Source organism: Pavona decussata, unplaced genomic scaffold, assembly GCF_977016875.1.
Source record: "Pavona decussata unplaced genomic scaffold, jaPavDecu1.1 SCAFFOLD_122, whole genome shotgun sequence".
NCBI lineage: Eukaryota > Metazoa > Cnidaria > Anthozoa > Scleractinia > Agariciidae > Pavona > Pavona decussata.
In genome coordinates, this window is record NW_028145536.1 from 923,986 (window position 1) to 945,575 (window position 21,590).

A 21,590-nucleotide genomic window follows, 5' to 3' on the forward strand; every position below is an offset into this window, starting at 1 on the left:
TGTGTCACTATTGAAGAGAAGCTACTGAGCAGTACTTTCCTGTGGTGCTGTTTATTATGCTGTACAAGGTGGTTCTAACTTTTGAATCTGTGGATGAAATCCTAAAGTGTGACCATTCAAATGAAAGCTACTGAGCTGTACTGTGGTGCTGAATATGGCGCTGTACAAGGTGGTCCTAAGTTTTAAGTCTGGGGAAAAGATCCTAAAGTGTGACCATTCCAATAAAAGCTACTGAGCAGTACTTTCCTGTTGTGTAGCTACAGTAGAATGACCGACCCTACTTTTTTAACCTAAGCCAATTCTGACAATGTTTCTGTGGAACCAGAGAAAAGTCCAAACATTGAAATTGTCTGTATTGCTTGTATACACTTTTTATAAAACTCTTTGGGAAAATCTGACTGTAAATCAAGACTTTTGTGAAAGGTGAAGAAGACTCAGCAATTAATGATAACTGGGAAAACAAACATGAACATGACTTTTGAAATAGGAAACACATTCAGAATCAAATCATGACCTTATTTTTTGTAAGGAACATTAATGGTTAAGAAAACGTTTTTCAATTTTTCTTAAGGTCACTATTTTAGCTGTCATTAATTTACAGTATAAAAATTTCAGTTACTTCATTAAAATATCCATGATTCAATTGCTCTTTATGCTTACAACTCACTTAAGAATTCAAACTATTATTTTCTTGTCAATGTTTTTACCTTTTATCCAAGTATTATCAAAGACAAAACCAACGTAAGCGTAGACAAGAGACATCTTACTGTTGATTGGTAGCAATTTGACCATTATTCTTGATGAAACAATAAAATACATGTATGTAACATTATTATTATCCTTTTAAAATATCTTGTGCTTAAAAAAACAAAACAAGGACAAAATCCTTAAATTAAATAGCTGGCAATTAAATCTACTGGTACATGCACTATCAAAATCATTCAATTAAATAGCTGCTACAAGTAACCTCCCATGTTTTGCTGTAACATAAGTATAACATGTACAGCTGTATGTACAGGGCTGTGTCACTTAATTTTCCCAGACTGGGAGGCTCTTTGCAACTTTAAAAATTGGTCAAATTTCAACAATTTTTCCAAGTTAAAGTTTAAGGTCTATTATTAATAATTATTACTACATGGAAGACAATTCAGGAGAAAAAGCCAAAACAGTTTAACCTTCTCCTGAATAAACTCCATAACACAAATACGTATAATGAGTCTTAGAAAGACCAATTGCAGACAGTTTGTCAGTAACTATTTTAGCCAGTTTATTAATCAAGTGTTTTGCAGCATGTTTTGTTTGGTTCAAATTTGTGCAAGTGTACATGCATGCAGCCCTTTGGGAAGTCAATTGCGGTTCTGTAAGTGCTTTTTTTCTTTAAATTTGAATACAAATTCCAAGATCAAGATATTCGTCTCCAACATAAAAATAATAATTAATGTTGTAACCTCCATTTGATTTTAGAACCAGGAGATATTTCATCAAGCAGGCTGTAAAAATGATTTGGTATCAGTTAAATTAAATGCTCTGTGTTTCTTTTGCCTGGAGTAGAACACTTTTGTCATATCCGGTTGACTTGGTTGCTGATCAAACCAAAGGCACATAGCTTTAATACTTTTATCATTTGATAGACACTGTTCTGATATACATTAGTGTAATTATTGAACTTTGATTTAAATAAATATGTTATAAATATTGAAAAACTAGCTGGCAAGCAGGCTCCTTTGTTGGGTTTTCATGAGTGTTTTCCTTAACACCCCTCCCCTCCTCCCTACTTTCCCCCAAATGTGCAGTTCCAAAAAAATATCCATACTCTCCCCACGGAAGGATTTTTGTTTTGCACTCCCCTCCCCCCCCCCCACCAGGAAATTCCAGTTTAGCTTCATACTTTGCTTCTAAAATTTTGACTTTCAAGACCCCCCTTCCCCTAGGAATTTCCAATGACCTTCCATGGGGTGGGTATGGATATTTTCTGGAACTGCACAAAAGGAACTCGGTGCCATTCTATATACTCGACAACATCACAAATGATTAAGATGAAGCCATCGCAACCGCAAGCGTGGAGACTTAATTTTAGCAAGAACCCAATCTACTAGGCCTTCTTGCAGGCTAATTAACCACATGACGTAATCCACAGTTGTAGTACATTGTTATGGGAAGTACATGGTAGTAAATGATCATTTGCTAGTAAGTTAATGGCCACATTAATTTCAAACTACCCCATGTTTCATCTATTCACAAATAAGCTACAGAAAACAAGAAACGTAATGACTCAGACCCTATAATAACATCCATCATATACATGTAAGCCCAAGACTGTTTGCACGCAAGTTTCCATCAGCTTCATCACAAATTAACAGGCAAAAAACTCCCATTCTTCAAAAATCCATGGAACAGTTACACCATATGTTTCTTTCTGTACAGTTACAGTGTAATTTTGTCAAAGTATTTCTTGGCTAAAACTGCCTGTAATTTTCAAGTTATTCAAATAGTGAACATGCTTTGTAATCATAGTTTTAAAGATGCATAACACATCTACTGTATTGTTTATTACATACATGTAGTTTAAAGGATGGTTAGAACTACGTGGGTGAAATTCTGTGATCTGACTGTCCATTCAACTGAAAGCTATCATTCAGTATTTTCCTTTGGGAATGTTTATTATGATGTATGTAGGATAATTCTGAGTTTTTAGTTTGTCTGACAATTACCAAAAAATTACCATTCAAACATACATGTAACTTAGAAATCCTAAAGTGTTACCATTCACATAAAAGATATCAAACAGTACCTTCACATGCTACTGTTTGTTCTGTTGTACTGCAAAATCCTAATGCATGATCATTCAACTAAAACCTTCTGAGTATCACTTTCCTGTCATGCTTTTAGGTACAGTATTCCGTAGTTTGCTTTGCTTTTGTTATAGCTGCTAGTGAATAAAGGGCTTATCACTTACAAGACCTCTTCTCATTGGTCACTTGTTTTGGCTTGTTCTTTCACTTCTGGGTAATAATTCTTGTATCTGAGATGCCAAGCTATGCTGGTGCAGGCTGTAACTGTTCTAAACTGGTGAATGATGTTTCGAGGAATAAAGTAGATGTCATTGTCTCTCAGGCGGACGGTGGAATATTTCACACCTTCTCTTCTCAGCTGGTTAAGCTTTGCATCATCAACCCAGCTAACACACTAAAATATTACGAAACAAAATTATTATTCTGTTGAATGGTTTTACATTATTATAATAATTTTATGGAAAGCAAATTCCCAAAACAAGGATAAGGTTTGCTCCAAATAAAATGAATTTTGAAAGTGGTTTCAATACATGTAATTATTTTCAAAGCTTGCATTATGATTTTTTTTTCACAATAGCTGGCAACATTTACGGACTGAATGGAGGGTAAAAATAACCAGTTAATGGCGACTAACAAGAACCCTGGAGCATGCTTACATACACATGTATATACACTGGTTTACATTTCATAGCCTTAAATTGTGTACCACAGTGATGCACATCAACATGGAGAAGGGCTAGACAATGTTAATGAATTTTGAATTTTACTAAAGTAAAATGATTGTAATACATGTGCTAACTCTAGTACATGTACATGTCATGGTTCACATTCTTTTGGTTAGAAATTCTCTAACCAGTTTAAATTTTTTACTTTCGTAAATGTGCAATAATTATTCATTACCATAATCTGAGACAAAGGGAAATAAAAATCAAACTGGTTTGAAAATTTTTAAACCAAAACAAAGTTTGAGCCACAACGTATCCATGTAAGGTCAGGCATTTAAAGGAGGGCAAAATTTCATTCTCTGTTAAAAAGGAGAAAGAAGAGAATTTGGATGTTACATGCACATGTAAGTGAGAAAAAACAATTTACCCTTAAGGTTTCTTCTTAAAATGTGATATATTTTTCATATAAATTCATTGTCAAATACATGTAATTATGTAACACAGAGCTTTCAATTGCTTACTTGTTGGATTGGAGGTTCATGAAGATCCAATTGTAATTTCTGTGCCAGAAAATTAAAGTTTTCAGCACTGAAGCACACTACATCTTTACACTCCCTGTTGGCTGAAGGTCTGGAAAACAAAGAAGTCAAGTTTTACAATGTTGCTAAATATAATCCAGGCAAAGTTAAAATTGCTACAATGCAGGGTGGAGGTCACCCCTCCATGCAGCTCAGGGGTGACCTTTGAGCCATCTGCAGGGAGCCCCCCATGGTTTGCATTCGCATTCACTTGCTTGCTGGCATGTGAGTAGGGTCATACTTTTGAGGTAAATGGCAATTAAAAGATCTTGGGAATCTTACTGTTGTCCAACATGAACTGCTTTCAAGACGCCTACGGCTGCTGTTGTATGTCTATCAAACCCATGTCCAACATGATCGGCATGACTGCGTGTTCTGTCTTCAGCAAGAATTTCCCTGGGCTCTGATGCTCTCGGAAGGTACTGCAGGTTTTGGAGTTCATTAACACCAATTCTTGAGAACGGTAAAGGAAAAGTTAAATGTTAATCACAGTCATCTACAACTTGCGGAAGACCCTAGCATCCCTTGCAGAAGAGATACATGTACATGTACAGCCATTTTTACGTATACAAGACCGGGCCGAAGCAAGACCAATGAATCCCGCCTGAATTGCAAAGGTGTGGTGATGTTCAAATGTACCTGTAGAAGTCAGGGAATCTGATGTCAAGGTTTGAAGCCAAACCTGTCATCATACTGTACTAGTCAGTTGTGTTTTTTCCCAAATTATTCTTTGCAATAGTTTAAAATTAATTGGGGTTTTAATGGGGCAAAGATGCTATTGAAAAAAATAATTGAAGGGGTGCCTGGAAAAAGCCTTGTCACTTCTAATTGCTAGATTTCTCCTTTCAAATTGCCTTGTATTTACTTGTGAAACACAAGGAGAATTTGACCTTGTAACATCAAAAGACCCTAAAGGGTCATTCTGTACACCTCTCAGAAAATTTTTTTTAGCTAAAATTGTGGACAACATAAACATACCTTCGCTTCTTGTATGGTGACTTAGACTCTGCTGTGGGGACCACCTGTTCGCCTGGTCTAACCCACAGAATGGGACCATCATTACTTTTGCTTCGATCACTAAGTTGAAGTGCCGAGAAACTTCCCCATGGCATTGTTTCCTTTAAAAACAGACACTGCTCAAGCAGGTCAAGAAACTCTGGGAAATATCCACCGCTTTCTTCTTGCACTGTTCCAACTAAGCTGAACTGCAGTAGCGGCCCAGACCGATAAGTCCCATGAGCATAAGAGGCCTGCACTCTTTGCAGAAACTCTTCCATTTTTACAGTCTCAATATCCGACTTTTTGTACAGGGAAGCCACCTTGACAACCAAATTTGGATGGTGCACTCCAAAGTACTCAACAAGTTCAGGGAGATATGCGGCCGCATTGTGAACAATGCCCATCACATTTTTAGGGACGCCCTCGCTCTTTTCAGCGAAGACTTCACGGAAAAAAAGTTTCACAAACTTCTGCAGTTTTTCTTCTCTTAGACCAGCAATTTCATCTGCATAAACATGTAGAATTGATGCCCCTCCATTGCTGTCAACCTCAGTATGAATAAGGTGTGATAAGCGAGTCTTTTCTTTGGGATTTAATCTTATGGAATAATCTTGATGGTTGAAAGTCTTTTCTTCCTCATGGTTGTGATGGTGATGATGGTGGTCCTTGTGTTTCTTTTTCTTCTTCTTTACATCGGCTTCACCATTGACTTTAGCACTGCTGGTCTCATGATTGGTTTCCACTATGAAACAGCCAAGAATGACAAGACAGTGTTTATTATACTCAAGCCCATTTACTTTCATAAGTTTCATAACTTAGAATGAGTACATGTATTAGTTTTCTTTTAAATACATGTATATTTTTGCGTTCGACGTAGAGAGAACGCACTCCTAATACGGATTGGAGTCAAGATTGTAAGGGACAACGTTGATTCAGTGAATGGATGGATCTCTGGGAAGGGTATACCTGGCATCCCCCGCAGATTTTTTGCAGGGGCGGATGACACCACAAAAAAGAGAGATCCTGGGATCGAGATCATCAAATGCACTCCCTAATCTCTGATTATTACTAGTACTAGTAGTAATCAGAGATTAGTGAGATGCGTTCGACCATTTGGGAAAAGAAACTTACATTAACTGCCAGATATTTTTCACATGTTTATTTAAATCGCAAAAAAATGTTATCACTGTATAACCCAGTGTTTATAATATAATGGATATTTGGTGTGCTTGCTTGTCGGGTTTGACCTTCTCTTCATGTTTGGTGTGCTTGCTTGTCGAATTCTGTGGTGTGCTTCCTTGCTGTGCGGACTGTTATCAGGGAAGATGCATTGTTTACTTTTGAAGTTTGGAATCTTGCGAAAGCATATCGATATGTTCATTTCCTTCGTTTGTTGCGGGAGTTGAGTTTCACGTTAATAGAGGAATAGAAGCCAAAAGATTGATAATTATATAATAAATAAATAAATAAATAAATAAATAACCAACTTAATAAATAAATAAACAACTAAATAAATAAATAGCTAAAATATACTAAATGAAAGAAAAAATATATAAAAATATATTTGCTGCGTAAGCAGTACGCACCGCGAGATTATACTTGATTGTACTTGAATCTTTTGAATGAAAACTTCGAAAAAAGCATTTCCTTATTTTAAAGCGTACAACATTTACGGTAGAATTCGGCAAGGAACCGGGGAAACTTCAACGTGGCCGTTCATATGCCATTGCCTCTGAGCAGACATTGAAAGCCGCCACGAGACATCTTCGGCGTAGCGTTACAAATTTGCATAAATATTATTGAGATCATCTCAAAAGGCAATGTCACGTTTTCTCCATTTTCTATCAACTGATTCAGATTGTAACCGTGTCTTCCACTGATAGATGACTGGATAACTTGTTCACTAAACCCAGTTTTAACAGTGAATGAAGCGAAACTAAAATATTGCGACTTTTTGGCCGCTGTTAATTCACAAGCCGAGAATTGAAACACGCGCGACTCGCTAAATCAGTACGCTGCACATAATTATGCTTTAATCTTTTGAATCAAACCTTCGAAAACAGCATTTCCTTGATTGAAAAACGCACAATACTTTCGCTTGTAATTGGCAAAGAAGCGACAAATCGCTTGAAGAGCGAACTCTTTCCAGCTCGAGCATACACGTGCGCACATCCATCGCTCCAACAAAATAAAGAACGCAAACAAAGTTGGCGGCTGTCTCGCAGAGTTGGTCCCCGTAAAACGGAACCGAACTGTGGCCGTTTCACTACAAGAAACCAACGTTGCCTTGCAATAACAAAAACTGGGTACCACCGAGTGCTTGCAATCCCTTATAATCGAATGACTCGATAAAGTGTTTGCCATTGCAACTTCACCAATTCGTTTCACTCGCACTAGGAATGTTGCTTTTCTCTAAACAAATCATGGCCATTTGCCGAGCTACACAACTCGGCAACTTTTTGCTTTGGTGACCACAAATCATGGCCATTTGCCAATCTACATAACTCGGTAAGTAAATTATTTGCCGAGCTACACATCTCCCAAAGTAAATGTAATATATTTTGCTGAAACTACGCAACTTGTCTCTTGATTTAGTCAGCGCAAGGCAGCGTTGGTTTCTTGTAGTGAAACGGGTAAACAACGCTACGCTGAATTTATCCATGTGTCTTCGCAGTCGTACACACTTCGTGAAGGCGTTGATAAATCTAAATTTAACCCGAAAGTATTTTTTTCTAACTTAAACAACGCAACTTCCCTAACGAAGCACAGCCGTCCAGCCAGCATACCAAAAACGATGCGAGAACGTGAAACTCTACTCCCGCTGAAACGAAGGAACTGAACATCGATAAGCTTTCGCAATAATTTCGCAAGATTCCAAATGCCAGTAACTATAACTTCAAGCGTAAACAACACAACTTATCTGATAACAGTCCACACAGCAAGGAAGCACAGTCCAGAATTCGACAAGCAAGCACACCAAACGCCAAGAAAAGGTCAAACTCCACAAGCAAGCACACCACCATGCACGCAAAACGTGAAACTCGACTCTCGCGCGAAAACGAGGGGGCGACTCTTATATGAAAACGAGACTATAAAGATGGCTCTAGCGCGAAAACGAGGTCAGAGTCGTCATAAGTTCGCACCAGTTTCCCGACCGACACATGCCCCTGCAAAACTCAAGCGGGGGGGCTATTTGGGTGTCCTTACAGCAATCTCGAAAAGTTCTGCATAGCCGTACACAGGCACACCAACTCAAAAGACACAGGACGCAAAAACGAAATTAGGCTTGCGTTCTCCTTCGTCGAACGCAATTATTATTATTATGTTTTTATAAGCAGGATTGATTTAAACTCACTAGCATAAATTCTAAAGCTTACATGGTAAGCTGGGTATATGTTGCATTTCAAATTTTTTTGGTTCAAAAATTTTCAAACCAGTTTGATTTTTATTTCCCTCTGTCTTGGATTATGGTAATGAATACTGCATAAAGGAAAATAAAATTAAACTGGTTTGAAAAACTTTATGCCAAAATTTTTTTCAAACCACAACATTGTATAATTATATATATACATGTACATATGCAGATGTACACGTAAGTCCAGTTAAGTTTTCTTTTACATAAGAAACCTTTTTATTTGTAAAATACATGTAATCTCTTTTCATGCCATCAAGGTTAGCTAAGGTAATACAACTGTGTTGTATACAAAATACTGATGACCAGCTTATCATAAAACTTGTTTTCTAAATGAAACCTACAAGTTGCTTCATAACAATGTTGACACACAAAATGTTATACGATTTTAAAACAATTTAGAACCCTCCAAAAATAATATTTTTTATTACAGGTGCGAACAATATTGTCAAATAACAGCATACAATTTTTTACATGATGCAGCCAGCACACCCTTAATACACAACTTGCATACAGCAGTTGTAAGAAAAAAATTGTAAAATCATCCATTTTTGTTTTACAACCAACTTAGTCACAAATTTGAATCCTACTGTAAAAGCCAGACCAAATCACATCTACTATTTCAGCCATATTTCAGGATAGGTGCAAAACTGAATTCCCAGGAAGCAATTACAGTGCAAATGGGAATAAATTTATTTATCACAAGTTTAGTGTTGTTGATCTTTGATAGATCATCTTGCAGTTAACAAAATTGTGATCACATGATCACCAATAATTTTACTGAAAGTGAAATTCATGGTCTGTGAAATGGGCTGATTTCCAAGCTGTTTCAAAGGACCTTAAGGGGAATGATACCAAGTGTTAAAAAATTAATGTTGAATGTACAGCAATATAAGTTTGCCTCTATCCAATAAAATAATAATAAAAAAGGCCACACTTGCTACCTATTTGTATTGTAATTACCTGAGTTTCTCTTGATTTTCAGTTTTAAGTCATTGTGAGAAATGATCTCTGGAGCAGATGGAGTAAAATCAGATTTTCCTACAAACAAAGAAACAAACACTTAATTGAAGAAAATTACAGTGAAATGCCCCATGACAACACCTGTGTGATAGTAATCCCAGAATACACTAGGGCCTGGTTCAGATGCCGTACTTCACATGAGCCGAATCGAATTCAATGAATTACGTTCATGTGAATAAATTCAGAATGGCCAATCTCATTCAGATCGGCTCAGCTGTTTTTCCCACCTGGCTCAGCATGGAATAATAGCTATGGACCGGTTTTGATTCAGATGCTATGCTTCACGTGAGCCGAATCAAATGCATAAATTATTACAGTCATAGTATGCTTCAGTGCATTAATTTTGGCAAAATTAAGTTCAACATCTGAATCAGTTCAGCCGGTATTAATTGGTCAGTCTAAATTTGAATTTGATTTAGCTCAAGTGAAGTATGGCGTCTGAATGGGGCTTAACTGTTTAAATTTGTGTAATAAAGATTGAAATACTGCGCAGCGTAGTTAATTAATGAGAATTTAAGGATTATAAAATTGAAGAGTTTCAATTGACGTTTCGTTTAAATTAGCTAATTTAACGAACTTTTTAACGGTATAGTTTTGTACCCTGAAGAAGGTAGCATTGCCAAAACATCGGTTCAAACTCTTTTAACAGCATCAATTTTACAATTCTTTAAATTCTAACTGTTTAAACGCCTGGTGGTCATCCCAGCTAACAAAATTAATTTGGTACTTGCAATGTCTTGTCGGGAACTGAAATTCTGGAATCGCTAAGTGCTCAATTTACATGTTAGCAGCAATTCGGTGTTAATTACCACTGAATGCACATTTTTCTTATCCAGTCATAACATGAGTATGAAATTGCCTAAATGTGTGAAATCACTTAACTACACCAAGTTGAAATGATTTGTGTGTTTTGGACATTCAAATCGCAATCTTATAAAGCAATACCTAGATTGAAGGGGTGCGCGGAATAAGGCCCTAAGTGACTGTTGATGTTGGGACAAATTTTCGTTTTGTTTCACAACCGAATACAAGGCAATTTGGAAGGAGAATTTAGCAATTTATTAGAGGTCACTTAGGGTTTTTTTCCAGGCACCCCTTCAATTGGCTCATGCATTTACATGTAGCTGTACAGATATCGAATTATGAGGCACTTGAGAAGTTTGGAGAGCACTCAAGAAGCTAGAGTTGCTCTTGGCTGCACATCAAGTAACTCTGAACTTTCCACTTGCATCATACTTGATATATGCACGCTAAAGCATGAACCAAATGTTAAGTAGTAAAGCTGTATCTGGTACAGAGTTGCAGTGAGGGGGTATCATCTTCTACAAGCCTGTGTACATTTCCTAGGGGATAAACTTAAGATCCTCCTTGACGATGTTTTTAATAATACAAAATATTCTATGTGAATCTCGGCAAACGGCATCAGCCTTGAATTTTGTAAATGTGCAGACATAAGGAAAAACGGAAAGAGGAAAATCCATGCATCGGGCCACTATTTACAGTAAAAATCCTCATTAATAAATCATACAAGAATACACACAGGGATGTTATGAGGGTGAAAAAAGCACAAAATGCCCACAGTTTAGGAAGACAGCTTGTTCACTTTCCTTTGAACATTGTAAATTTACAACCAGAAGACAAACCTTTCCCCTATACCGCTTTTTGAAATGACACATCCAGTTGTGTTTGTCGACATAACACGTGCAACTTTGCATGTTAGCTTACAGTGTACGTACTATTACGAAATTATACAGGCTAAATTCAAGGTTACCTGTGCGAAAAATAACTGATCTTCATAAAATGCGGGATTTTTCCTCGCATTGAAGTACCTTTTAATGATTAAAAAGTCTCAAATCGCTATTCTTCTGAAAGAAACTCTCTGAATGTCCAACATGTGCAATTTACAACGTTGTTTGATCAACGAATTGAAGTCAAATTGGTTTTGTCTAAATGGATAAAGCTTATTGCATCATCGGCACTTTAGCTAAAGGAGTAAAAGTTAACGGATTTTATAGTTTGAGACACCTTTGCTTTTAATGGTTTTAACACAGCTGGGGTAAAGAAATTGTGAACCGAACAACTAGTACGTAATCACCGGCTGGAAGTAAACCGCAAACAGACCGAACGTTTTACAACTGCAAAGCTGGACTTCAAAATATAGATTCGTTTTTCTCGGAATGCCTTTTCCTGTGAGGGTATTAATAACATTGAAAGAATCCAAACCTTCTTTCTTTATCTTCTTCAAGGTTGTCTTTAAGCTGTTGGGTGTCTTGGTCGGTGAGGGTGAGCGAGATGGAGACGAAACCGAGGTGATGTTCCAACTTTCCTCTGTGGAGCTCAAACGACGAACTTTACCCACATGATTTTCGACAATCAGCAGAGGTTTAGCCTCTCCTTCGACACTGATCTTTCTTTTTTTCTTGACATGTTCATCTTTTGGTAACACGAGGCTTGATGTTTTCTTTAGTAACGGGGATTTTCTAGGAAGTGAATCGCGACCGTTGAGAGAAACTTCCTTGGCAGCCATCTTGGAATTTACATTACAAGTGAGTAAACAGTGACGTCACACGAGCCAGGACTCCCACCAACTTTTGGCGCGTTTTAATTTTGTTTTTTTCTTTTATAAGAATATCGAGGCTGAAATTTGCGAAATTTTAATAATATTTTAAGAATAAACCCGGGCCTGAGGTTTTGAAAAGAATATAATTTTGACAAGAAAATTAACGATAGTAAAACAGCATGACGTTTCGACGACTTCATATCGTCATTGTCAAAAGAGTAAAATGGAAATAACGGAAAGGCATATTTATAGGCATAATTTTGTGTGTTGAAAATTTGTAATAATTTTTTAATACAATTATATGTTTTTAACTAAACCGTATAAAATTTTCCCTTTCTCTAAACAGCAAATTAAAACTAGCCAATAAAACGATAAAAACTTGCACTAGCATGACAGTTCGATGATTATAATCTAAGAATATTCGCAATAATATTTTCAGCCTAACATCGACAGAAAAATAAGAATATTCAGCCTGGACCGGAAAAAACAATATTCTTACTGAAAAAGAAAATAGTGTACTAATATTTCATTTTAAATGGCTTTCAAAATCTAGTTAAAATTATATCATGCACTAGTTTGCTAAAAATTAAAGAAAAAGTTCGTGTCAAAATGAAAGAGAAGTTATTTCAAAATTTTCTGTCAACAAAAAAAAAAAAAAAAAAAGAAAAAACGACACAAAACAAAACAAACAAACAACCACACAAAAAAACCGAACACAAAAGAAATCTCCAATCACTGTCCCCGCCCCCTCCCCGAAAAAAATAAAGGCAAGCAGAACTTTGAAATAGACAAACGACTCATTAGGGTACGGCAAGGACGTGAAATGGTCATGGAAATGAGGCTTCGATCAAGAGCGAAAATAAACATGGCGCCGCTGTCGGTCGTACTCTAAAATCCCAGAGTCCTAAGTAATGGATACTTTTGCGGCCTTTTTGTCCACTCTCCTCGTAAAGATAGAAAATGACGTTTAGCATGGAAGGTTAACTACGAAAAAACATGGCCTCTTGGAAAGCCACGACTGATGCAAAATATGGAGTGGGTTAGTTATTCGATTTCATGTTATTCCGTCTATTAGCTTCAGTTAAGAATTCCGTTGAGCGCTTTTGATTTCGTGATATTTTCATTTGAAGGTCAATCACGCAGTTGTTTGTTTAAATCTTGCAGTTGTTTATAATTTTGACGGCATTGTGACTCATGGATTACGTTTGAACATAGGAGAAACCGTGCACATTTTCGAGGAATGTTCCGGTGAGCTGATCGATGCATTTGTTAAACTTTAATTGACACAAATATTTCCGTATTGATCTGAAGTTTTAGCGCCTCCTTATTTTATTGATTTTACCATTTCCGGTATTTTTGTTTCTGCTCCGCAATTGTGGTTGCTCTCTAGCTGTAAACTTGTGTTTTAATATAAACTTTGGTTTAGTAAATTATAATTATTTTTGTGTCATTCAATTCCGAATAGTGAACCATTATAAGCTTAATTGATTATTTATTGAATATGTTTTGGTGCTTTGAAATAAATTTCGATCTTTATCGATATCATTAATGGTCTATTTTAAATAGAATTCTCTGTATCAGGATCCTTAAGAATTCTTAAACTTGTGCTTTTTATCGAATTAGGTTGGTATAGGGGATGTACTTTGCGAAATAAATCTGTGAAGGTGAGCTTCAGCAGTGAAATATTTCACGTGAACTTGTGAATTACACTGTACTTTTAAATTCTCAAGTCAATTAATCTAGTTAATCTATAGCACACTGAATAATTAAACTTTAATCTTCTGTAGGTTCAAAATAATTTTTGTCTTGTTGCATAACATCTGTAGCGTTGTGCATTGTAACATATTGCATTCTAATGTGGAGTTACAATTAATGTATCAGCTCGGTAGAGAGATTCACTTTGTGAATTAGCTCACCGCATGACTTAGGGGTCATCATGATCAACACACATTGGCAAGATGCTCTGTTAATTAATGTAAAATGTAATGTAAAATTAATATTTGGGAGACAGTGAGGAAGAAAGACCAAGAATTAGAAGTTCAATGATAGAATTTGGTGTTAAAATAGAAAGAAGCTTAATTTACATGTAACTGGTAATTTTAAAATTGGCAATGTCTGCATTATGGTTTAAGTTTTGTTTTGGTTTCATATTTTTAAACTGGTTTCATTTTTTGAGACAAGCTTTATTTTTTGGAGACTAGTTTCATTTTTTTAAAGCAAAATTGTGTTTTTTTTCCAAATGCTCTTAAAAATATTTCTACTGTAGAGTTCTCAGTTTAGTAGTGAGGGTTATTTTTGGGGCCTAGTATAATTAACAATTATTCCATGAGCGCCTTGGATATGAGATGATAGATAGCCAATGAGGCATGTAGCGCCAAGTTGGCTTTAATCATCCCATATCCAACAAGCGCGTGTATAAAAAGGAATCAAGAAATATTGCTAGATCTTGCTGATTTCGCTTTGCAAGAACAACGACAGGACAACTTTAATGGTCGTTATTTCTCGGGCATGGTATAATGGCTCATATACCATGGCCACTAAGCCAATCAAATGCCTGGAATTGCATTATACAATGATCCAGTTTTTAATAATAAGTTGTGTAAACCAATCAAATTGCCCTTTGTAAAGATCTTCATTTCATGGTGATGTAGAAGAAACATACAGGAATTGTGAGACAGTTATTTTTTTTATTATAATATTTTTAATAAATTATAATATGTACATTTTAAAGATTTGTAAGGGGGTCATTTACTCTTGACAAGTTTTTATTTTAAATAATTTTTTCTTAGCTTCTCGTTAGTGTAGCCTAAAACTCCATGATCCACACAATGACAAACAATTTGTTCATTTTGTCTACCTACATTTGTAGATTTTACTGGACTGTTTTCAAATTAGCATTCTAGAGGATGACAAACACCAGCCATTTTTAACAGTATACTGTTTTTAACTATAATTTTTAGGGTATCTTCCCAGCATCTTATATTCACATCAAGGACTGTTCTGTGGAGAATGCAGGGTAAGTATTTCCTCGTTTTAGAGTAAGAGATACCCATGATGGTAATTTGGGTAATTTAGCATTTAGTTAGTCAGTCAGTCAGTCAGTCAGTCAGTCAGTCAGTCAGTCAGTCAGTCAGTCAGTCAGTCAGTCAGTCAGTCAGTCAGTCAGTCGGTCAGTCAGTCAGTCAGTCAGTCAGTCGGCAGACAGGCAGTCAGACAGACAGACAGTCAGTCAGACAGACAGACAGACAGACAGTCAGAAGTCAGTCAGTCAGACAGACAGTCAGTCAGTCAGTCAGACAGCCAAAAATTTAACAGCTCAGCAAAAATACGACACCAAACAAACAAGCAAGCCAAAAAAAAAAAAGTAAATAAATAAATAAAAAATAATAAAGAATACCATCCTCTTATTCAAGGTGGGAAGTTTGACTGAAAAAGAACATTTAAAGTGGAAAGATTCTTGATTATTAACTGCACTGTACATGTGTATGAACAACATTTTGCTGATTTCTGGTTAGCAGTGAGTACTTGTACGTGATATATCGCATGATCATGATCTGTACACAACCAGGCTAGTAAAAAGTTATTGTTTGGTTTATCAACAGAGGTGATATAACATTGTGTTTCTACTTCCCACAGCAGCACCACTACAGTTTTTTTTAGAAAGTACAGTAACCCCCTTATTCATTTGTAATAATTTAGTTTTTAAATGAGGAAATACCAACATTTTACAGCCCCTAAACATAAGTTATATAGATTGTATGTTTACTTAGGAAAACGGAAAGTGTTGTATCAAAGGAAGATGCCACCGTCAAGGAACTAACTTTGATTTTGAGAGAATGGCTTGTCATCTGGAAGCAACTCTACAAGGTCAGTTATAAGTTCTGAATCAGTTTAGCTCCTTAAGGTATCAGTACCCTAAAAATATATCTCTGCAGTTTTGAAAGTCGATTTGCTAGGATTTATATGCAGGATGTTTGTCGTATGAACTAGTTTAATTTAATTAATAGCCAAGCTCCCACAAGTCTCCTGCCTGTAGCTCAGCGATAGAGCATCTAAACTAGTAATCAGTAGGTCATAGGTTTGATTGCTGTTGGAAGCACTCAAATTTCTTTTTTCTGTGAAGGCCTGCATCACTGACTGAGTTTGTGTCACTGACTGAATAATACATCTACATCATGATCTCAATACAATGTACATATTGTAACTATCATTTTATAAAAAAAAAAAAATATAATTGCCACTAATTATTTAGGTCACTGTTCGATGACAATGAAAATCTTATCAATTAAAACCAATAACATCCACCATCTCACCCACAATCAGTGTTGACCTGGTAAAGGAGCCTGGGTCTCATTGTCATTCAAATACCCCCAAAAAGCCAGCTGAGTGTAATTCTGACCCGACAAATTGAATGGTGAACTTACATTGTAAGAAGATTAGGAGAGAACCACACCTACATGACTGTATTTAGCCTGCGAACGCAGACGTATTTCTGGCTGTCGCTTCACTCCGCCAAAAAATAAATTTTCGGCGGAGTGAAGTGACAGCTGGAAATATGAACGCAGGCTAAACTGTATTGGGCCCCCTCAAAATTCATCATTGACTCCCTGACTTTGAAAGGTACATGTATATGGGACACTGTGGCATGGATGTTAGTTTTTAAACCTGGTCTACGGTTGCATTCTTTTGGGATAATTCTGGCTATTTGTATACCGCTTCAGGAGTAACAGAATAGACAAAATATCAGTTCATAAAAGAATGCAATTCCACCTAGTCCCATTACCCTAGAAATATTCTGATTAACCTATGCTCTGTTGATTCTGTTATCAGGGGAAGAGTGAATGGAATGCTAAAAATGAATGGGTGCCAAAAGAACATGAATGATAGTACCCTCTATTCCATGTATTTTGATTCTGGAATAGTCCCAAAGAATTTGTACAACTGGTGGTGTAAGGCTTACATGTGTGCAATGTACATGTAAATGCTCTGCTGCAATCCCATTTACTGTCAGTAGTATGAGAGACAAGTTTTTGCACGCTTCTGTTATTAACTATTAAATAAATAATTATTATTGATAAGTAACATTGTTTTTACAATCACAGAAACATCAAGTTCATCTCTTTGAAGCACTGAAGAAAATTATGTGGGACTTAGTAAAATGCAGACAAGAGCTAATGTCAGGCACACTGACACAAGTATGTAATGCAATCATCATTTAGAAAGTTGTTATGCATTATTGGGATCAATTGGTGCTGGAAGAGCTGTACAGTTTTAATAGAAGTGCATGTGCACAGTGTTTATAAATCTGTACAATGACTTCAAACTAAGCAGTACATGTCAGGTGAAAAAGCAAATTGGTTTTGGTATGTGGATCTTTCCACATCATTCTGTTAGCCCTCGTTCTGGTCCAGATTTTTTCCTGTGTTTCCCTCCTAGTCAATAAAGTTAACATTAAAACATGGTACTAACAGTGTATTTAAAAATGCAAGATGTGAGCAACCGCATGCTCAAGCTGAATGGTTTGCTAGCTACATTACTGTACGTACTTTAAAAAATAACTTCTAATTAGTTCTTACCTTTCATACAATTCACCCTGAGTTAAGTTTTAAATTTGTGGAAAGAGTTACCTTTTGTTTTGACAGAAAAGTTTCCTTTTTTGTAATATAATAATAAATTAATCAAAAACATTTCAATTAATAAGGCAATGTTTCCGGAAGGTGGAATTCACAAATTAAATTTCCCGTGACAAAAATTGTGTGACTATTGTAGTACTACTAACAGTAATTAATAATAAAATAAACAGTGGTGACATGTATAATACATGACATTGTATTTAATATTATTATATTTTGTGGCCACATATCCATGTAGTGTTAGACATGGACAGGCAAGCAGCTGAAAATTGCTATTTGTGAAACTGTTATTTATAAGTTAAACACTATCTAACTTTGTAGGTACATGTATGTTAGTAGTAAATGTAACCAAATTCATTTTTGTTTTAATTTCCTTGTAGGACCAAATGGATGATATTAAGAGGACAGCCATCACAAAAATTGATTGGGGTAACAGGTATGTGTTGCTGTTAGTAATAGAGTCTTGTGTTATTCAGTTCAAGGTAATACTCATGCCGGTTATACCTGTAATGCACCAATAATTTATTTTTCCCAGGTTTAAATCTTAAACCTGGCAATGAAGTGACCTACGCACAGTGTACAAAGATTGGGTGTGTGTGGCGGTAATATCGGAAATGATGTTTCCAAAGACTGAAACTTTTAAAAAAATATCAGATGCAATACTACAATGTACGTTGTGACCACTCATTGAATGAAAGCTTCTTTGCAGCACTTTCCTTTTTTTCAGTGAATTCCCAGAAAGTCCTAGGATTTTTGTTACAAGGAGTTTATTATCAAATGTGATTTATTCCATGACATTAACTTGGAAATTTTTACTGATTTCCAGAATTCCTAGAAACTTGGAATTCCAGGTCTGGTCTTATTTCTGCTTTTGAATTTCTGGAAATTTTCTACGAGTAGGAATTTCCAAACCACATATTTTTGAAGTGGGAATTCCTAGGAATTCTTACTAGGAACTCTTAGTAGGAACAATTTCTTTATAGGAATTCCTAACTATTCCTAGACTCAGTTTGCAAGAGTGTAGTACTAACATGAATTAATAGCTACTAACAATGTATTGTAAAGTAGTCTTTCAACTTACACAGCTGTAGTTGTTTAAATTTAAAAAAAGGTGTTTGACAGACGTTTATCTGTTTTGTGCCTGAGTGCTCTTAAGACTGGAAAGTTTTTAAATCACAGAGCTGCAGACACTAGTATCAGCCACACCATAATCTCAAATGCTAAGTCTATGGAAAAAAAAAATTACAACTTACAATGATTATAAATTAAAATGTCACAAGTTGAGTTTTGAGAAAGGATGATGAAGCTGAGCCTCCTTTCTTTTATAGTACACGTCATTATGTAACTTGTCATCTCTTTTATGATAGATTAATAATAATATTATTGATAATCATTTGATTCATTTTCCTATATCATTTCAATTTCTCAGCAAAATGGGCCTTGATCTTATCCCACGAGCGGATGGTGAAGTAGTTGATGCTGACTCTACAAATACTAGTGTTGTTGAGCTTTACAAAGTGGTGAGCAGCATATTTTTATCTCACACAATATTAAATTATTTGGTTTAAGAGGGCAATACAGTTGAATCCTAAGATTTTTGTTGGTTTAAACTGTTATACCTTAAAATAATATTTATCTTCTTAAGATCTCATGCAATCCAAAAGTGCCATCAGAGCTTTGTGGTATAATTTATAGTCCCATAAATACAATGTATTTTGGAACAGATTTTTGGGTGATATTTAGGATGTGGAGGAAGGAGAAGGCTTGTGATGAAGAAGTGAATTTTAGGGAAGTAAAAATGAAGATGAAAAAAAAAAATTGGTTTAAGAGAGAAATACACCTGAATCATAAGATTTTTGATGCTTTAAACTGTTAGCCCTTAATAAGTATTAATTTTTATCTTCTTAAAATTTCATGCAAATATCCAAAAATGCTATCACAGCCACATATACCACAACAAATATTTCAGTTTGCCATGTGGACAATTTTTAGAACATTAAAATAAACAAAAAGAAGAAGAACAATTATAATGATTGTGGCAAAGTGGTGAAGTTTAGGGAAATTTTAAAAAATGAAGAATTTAATAACTAATAAAAGGTGATTGAAAAATATTTAATTTGGAGGTCAATAAGTAAGAGTCATGGACACCAAACAGTCTGCTATCAACCTGATGTGTCCCTGATGTGTGTTGTTAGTGGACTGTCTGAGTGTGTTTAATGTCTCTTTTCTCCTCTTTAGCTTTTTTTCAAAACCACTCCCACTTCACAAACTTCCAGATATATTGCCCTGTTAAGAGGCTATTCCCTGTATATTTATTGTTTAATTCAGGACTATGATTAGAGTATCAACAAGATTATGATGTTATTACAATCATTGTAATTACAGTATGGTTGTGCATTTTGAAGTCCTGTTTTCAATACATTTACATACTGTACATGTACATGTATGTGTATATACATGTACATTGATAAAATTTGTACCTTGATAGACAATCAAAACAGGTAAGGCACACTACAGTTTTCAATAATTTTTTCTTTTTTTTTTTTGTATAAAGTGTCTGACAACCCTGCAGTGCAAAATCAAGCGATTAGAAATAAATTTCCCCTGACAGCCATACAGGCTGTAAGATTATAATGTGATAAGTAGAGTAGACTACCATGACATATATGTATACATGTATCTTAAATCATTAATAACATTTTAATTTAAACTGTCTTGTCTTTGATATGCATCATTTGCATTGTTCTGTTTTAGCATGTATCAAGTGCTGAAGCCAACCTTCAAGTATCGGTATGTTCTGCGTTATTTTTAAAACTGACATCATGCAATAGTCACTAACAGTTTTAATTAATCGTGTTTCTCAAAACGAAGTAAAAATCTTTCACTATGCATACATCTGTGGGATTGTCAGTTTTGCTAAAATTTGTCAATTAAAAACTTGTCTAATTAAAACAAAACTTTGCTCAGTCATAACATTACATACACTGTAAGAACAGCTGTATGTAAATTAATATCATCCAGGTGAGTGTACATGTAGTCCTGAGAAGGACTGTTTGAGGTGACATTGACTGACGTTTCGACAACCTGAGTGGAAGTCATCTTCAGAATCAAGTGAATTGTGGAATGTCAGTAGATGGTATAAATATCTCTGGTTGTTGTCCTGATTGGTTAACAAAGTCGAGATGTTATTGGTCGTTTGTCATTAAGCCATGATGTTATTGGCTGTGATAAGATTGTAAAAAGTGATTGGTGCATTTTGATGCTTCTTTTGTCAATCAAAAGTCCATTGGTCTATTGTAAATTAGTAAAATTGTCTATTGTTAGTAAAAAAGACAATTTTACCTACATGTAACAGAGGGCAAGTTGAGATTTTCAGATGTTGAACTAACACAGTGTCCCTTTTCACAGGGGAGGGGTAACTTCAAGAAGAGGCCATCGCGTGTGAGCACTGTCATGCACCACGCTTATCTGAATGTGACGGGATTTATGTGTAACATTGATGAGAAGTGCCAGGTGTTTTTCTCCATTTATGATGCCAGAGAAGGACGGTTCATCAGGTGTGTTGAGAGCAGAAAGTTTGCCAGGAATCATGTTTAATTACCACCTAATATAGCAAACTGAAGGCACAGCGAACTCAAGTGTAGTTATGTAATTCTGTTGTAGTTCAAATTTGGTTTGGTTTGAAAATGTTCAAACCAGTTTTATTTCTAGTATCTCCTGTCTCAGATTCAAAGGAAAGTAACCATGAAACTTGTTTGAAAAATTTGAGTCAATAGTTACTACTTTCAAGATATATTACATAATATTTGAACTCATTTCCAATAAATGTGTTTGGCAGGGGTGCCCTTATAAGGTTGGTAGGGGGCTTGACTGTTGCAATTCAGGCACGACAGGGAGGTGGTACATTGTATATGTATTGACAACCCAG

At 35.7% G+C, this 21,590-nt stretch overlaps 2 protein-coding genes across 2 annotated transcripts in view; one reads left to right on the top strand and one right to left on the bottom strand.

Annotated features, from left to right (window-relative positions):
- Positions 1-2,835: 2,835 nt before the first annotated feature.
- On the bottom strand, positions 2,836-12,021 carry LOC146469541 (lysine-specific demethylase 9-like). The gene is made up of 6 exons (XM_085123173.1): positions 11,693-12,021; positions 9,410-9,487; positions 5,014-5,776; positions 4,318-4,488; positions 3,979-4,087; positions 2,836-3,186 (listed from the first exon to the last, which is right to left on the bottom strand). Exons 1-6 carry the CDS (start codon positions 11,994-11,996, stop codon positions 2,968-2,970), a joined length of 1,644 nt encoding a protein of 547 aa, XP_084979299.1. The 5' UTR covers positions 11,997-12,021; the 3' UTR covers positions 2,836-2,967.
- Positions 12,022-12,857: 836 nt separating this feature from the next.
- LOC146469542 (dedicator of cytokinesis protein 1-like) overlaps positions 12,858-21,590 on the top strand; it is a 61,820-nt gene continuing 53,087 nt past the window's right edge. Inside the window, exons 1-10 of the mRNA XM_085123175.1 lie at positions 12,858-13,068; positions 13,194-13,277; positions 13,653-13,693; positions 14,990-15,045; positions 15,800-15,896; positions 17,132-17,224; positions 18,043-18,098; positions 19,092-19,182; positions 20,417-20,452; positions 21,071-21,219. Coding sequence (XP_084979301.1) covers positions 13,026-13,068; positions 13,194-13,277; positions 13,653-13,693; positions 14,990-15,045; positions 15,800-15,896; positions 17,132-17,224; positions 18,043-18,098; positions 19,092-19,182; positions 20,417-20,452; positions 21,071-21,219 — 746 coding nt within the window. The 5' untranslated portion in view covers positions 12,858-13,025. The remainder of the gene's footprint in view (positions 13,069-13,193; positions 13,278-13,652; positions 13,694-14,989; positions 15,046-15,799; positions 15,897-17,131; positions 17,225-18,042; positions 18,099-19,091; positions 19,183-20,416; positions 20,453-21,070; positions 21,220-21,590) is intronic.

What these genes read in the sequence shown, in the direction of transcription:
- LOC146469541 (XM_085123173.1), bottom strand. Translation starts at nt 11,996, where the DNA reads ATGGCTGCCAAGGAAGTTTCTCTCAACGGTCGCGATTCACTTCCTAGA. An exon ending in TCACCATACAAGAAGCGAAG is followed by an intron (nt 4,489 to 5,013) that starts GTATGTTTATGT and finishes ACCGTTCTCAAG; the next exon opens with AATTGGTGTTAATGAACTCC. An exon ending in ATGAACCTCCAATCCAACAA is followed by an intron (nt 3,187 to 3,978) that starts GTAAGCAATTGA and finishes GTAATATTTTAG; the next exon opens with TGTGTTAGCTGGGTTGATGA.